The 1,633-nt window shown below is 45.3% G+C and overlaps 1 protein-coding gene across 1 annotated transcript in view; it reads right to left on the bottom strand.

The window, feature by feature from the left end:
- Positions 1-1,633, bottom strand: part of EIF2AK1 (eukaryotic translation initiation factor 2-alpha kinase 1) — a 40,639-nt gene that overhangs the window by 33,787 nt on the left and 5,219 nt on the right. The window contains 1 exon segment of the mRNA XM_011934406.1: positions 833-991. Coding sequence (XP_011789796.1) covers positions 833-991 — 159 coding nt within the window.

Genomic DNA, 1,633 nt, shown 5'->3' with positions numbered 1-1,633 from the left:
AGTAGAGACGGGGTTTCACCGTGTTCGCCAGGATGGTCTCTATCTCCTGACCTCGTGATCCACCTGCCTCGGCCTCCCAAAGTGCTGGGATTACAGGCGTGAGCCACCTGGCCTGGCCTACTTTTATATTTTTTTAGTGAGACGGGCTTTCACCATGTTGGTCAGGCTGGTCTCAAACTCCTGACCTCAAGGGATCCCTCCACCTTGGCCTCCCAAAGTGCTGGGATAACAGGCATGAGCCACTGTGCCTGGCCGTCTTTTTATTTTTAAATGTACAATAAATTATTGCTGACTGTAGTCACCCTGTTGTGCTACCAAATACTAGATTCGATTTATTCTAACTATATTTTTATAGCCATTAACCATCCTCCACTATCCTCCCAGTCTCTGGTAACCATCATTCTACTCTATCTCCATTAATTAAAAACTGTTTTAATTTTTACCTACCATGAGTAAGTGAGAACAGCAACACAGTATTTTTACAAGCTTTATTTATTTATTTATTTTTGAGACAAAGTCTCACTCTGTCGCCCAGATGGGAGTGCAGTGGTACTGTCTTGGCTCATTGCAATCTTCACCTCCCCCATTCAAGTGATTCTCCTGCCTCAGCCTCCCAAGTAGCTGGAGTTACAGGCACCTGCCACAACACCCGGCTAATTTCCATATTTTGAGTAGAGAGGGGGTTTCGCCATGTTGGCCAGGTTGATCTCAATCTCCTGACCTCAGGTGATCCACCCACCTCGGCCTCCCAAAGTTCCAGGATAACAGGCATGAACCACAGAACCCAGCCTTTACAAGCTTTATTTGGCAAGATTAATTTATTCTTACTTACACTTAAACACCTGTCTTGAACGAAGTGGGTTTGGTTCATGCACATGGCTCAAGTGCTCCAGCAAAGAAACAAGCAAGAGTTGGTTTGCAACTGCAAAAGGGAAGGTTGGCTGTTGTAGGGGTTCTTTTAACACCTGGAGTTCTGCTGGAACATCAGATTCTAAAAATTAAAAAGGAAAATATTTTTAAGTTAATGGTAAACCTGTCTCATAATGACAAAACAGTATATTCTAATTACTGAAACACAAACTATTTAAATGTAAGCAGATAAAAACCGAAAGAATAGTTATGCTGAGTTGGGTTAATCAAGAAAGGCTTTCTGGAAGTGAGTTTGGAGTTGAATCCTGGAAGCTGGAGGATCAGCAGAAAGATGCCATGAGACAGAGGAGAAACAGTTTTCTGATGTGTCCAACAGTAGAAGTAAATCAATATGCAAGGAAGTGGGACTAGAATGGCTTCCTTCCTTTGAGAAGACAGCCAAGACCCAGGCATAAAGAAAGAAGTTAGGCAGAAGACGGCCGGGCACGGTGGTTCAGGCCTATAATCCCAACACTTTGGGAGGCCGAGGCTGGTGGATCACCTGAGGTCAGGAGTTTGAGACCAGCGTGACCAACATGGAGAAACCCCGTCTCTATCAAAAATACAAAATTAGCCGGGCGTGGTGGCGGGTGCCTGTAATCCCAGCTGCTAGGGAGGCTGAGGCAGGAAAACCGCTTGAACCTGGGAGGTAGAGGTTGTGGCGAGCCAAGATCGCGCCATTGCATTCCAGCCTGGGCAACAAGAGTTTAACTCCGTCTCAAAA

Source organism: Colobus angolensis, unplaced genomic scaffold, assembly GCF_000951035.1.
Source record: "Colobus angolensis palliatus isolate OR3802 unplaced genomic scaffold, Cang.pa_1.0 Scaffold135, whole genome shotgun sequence".
Taxonomy (NCBI): domain Eukaryota; kingdom Metazoa; phylum Chordata; class Mammalia; order Primates; family Cercopithecidae; genus Colobus; species Colobus angolensis.
This window is presented reverse-complemented; position numbering and strand designations above follow the sequence as displayed.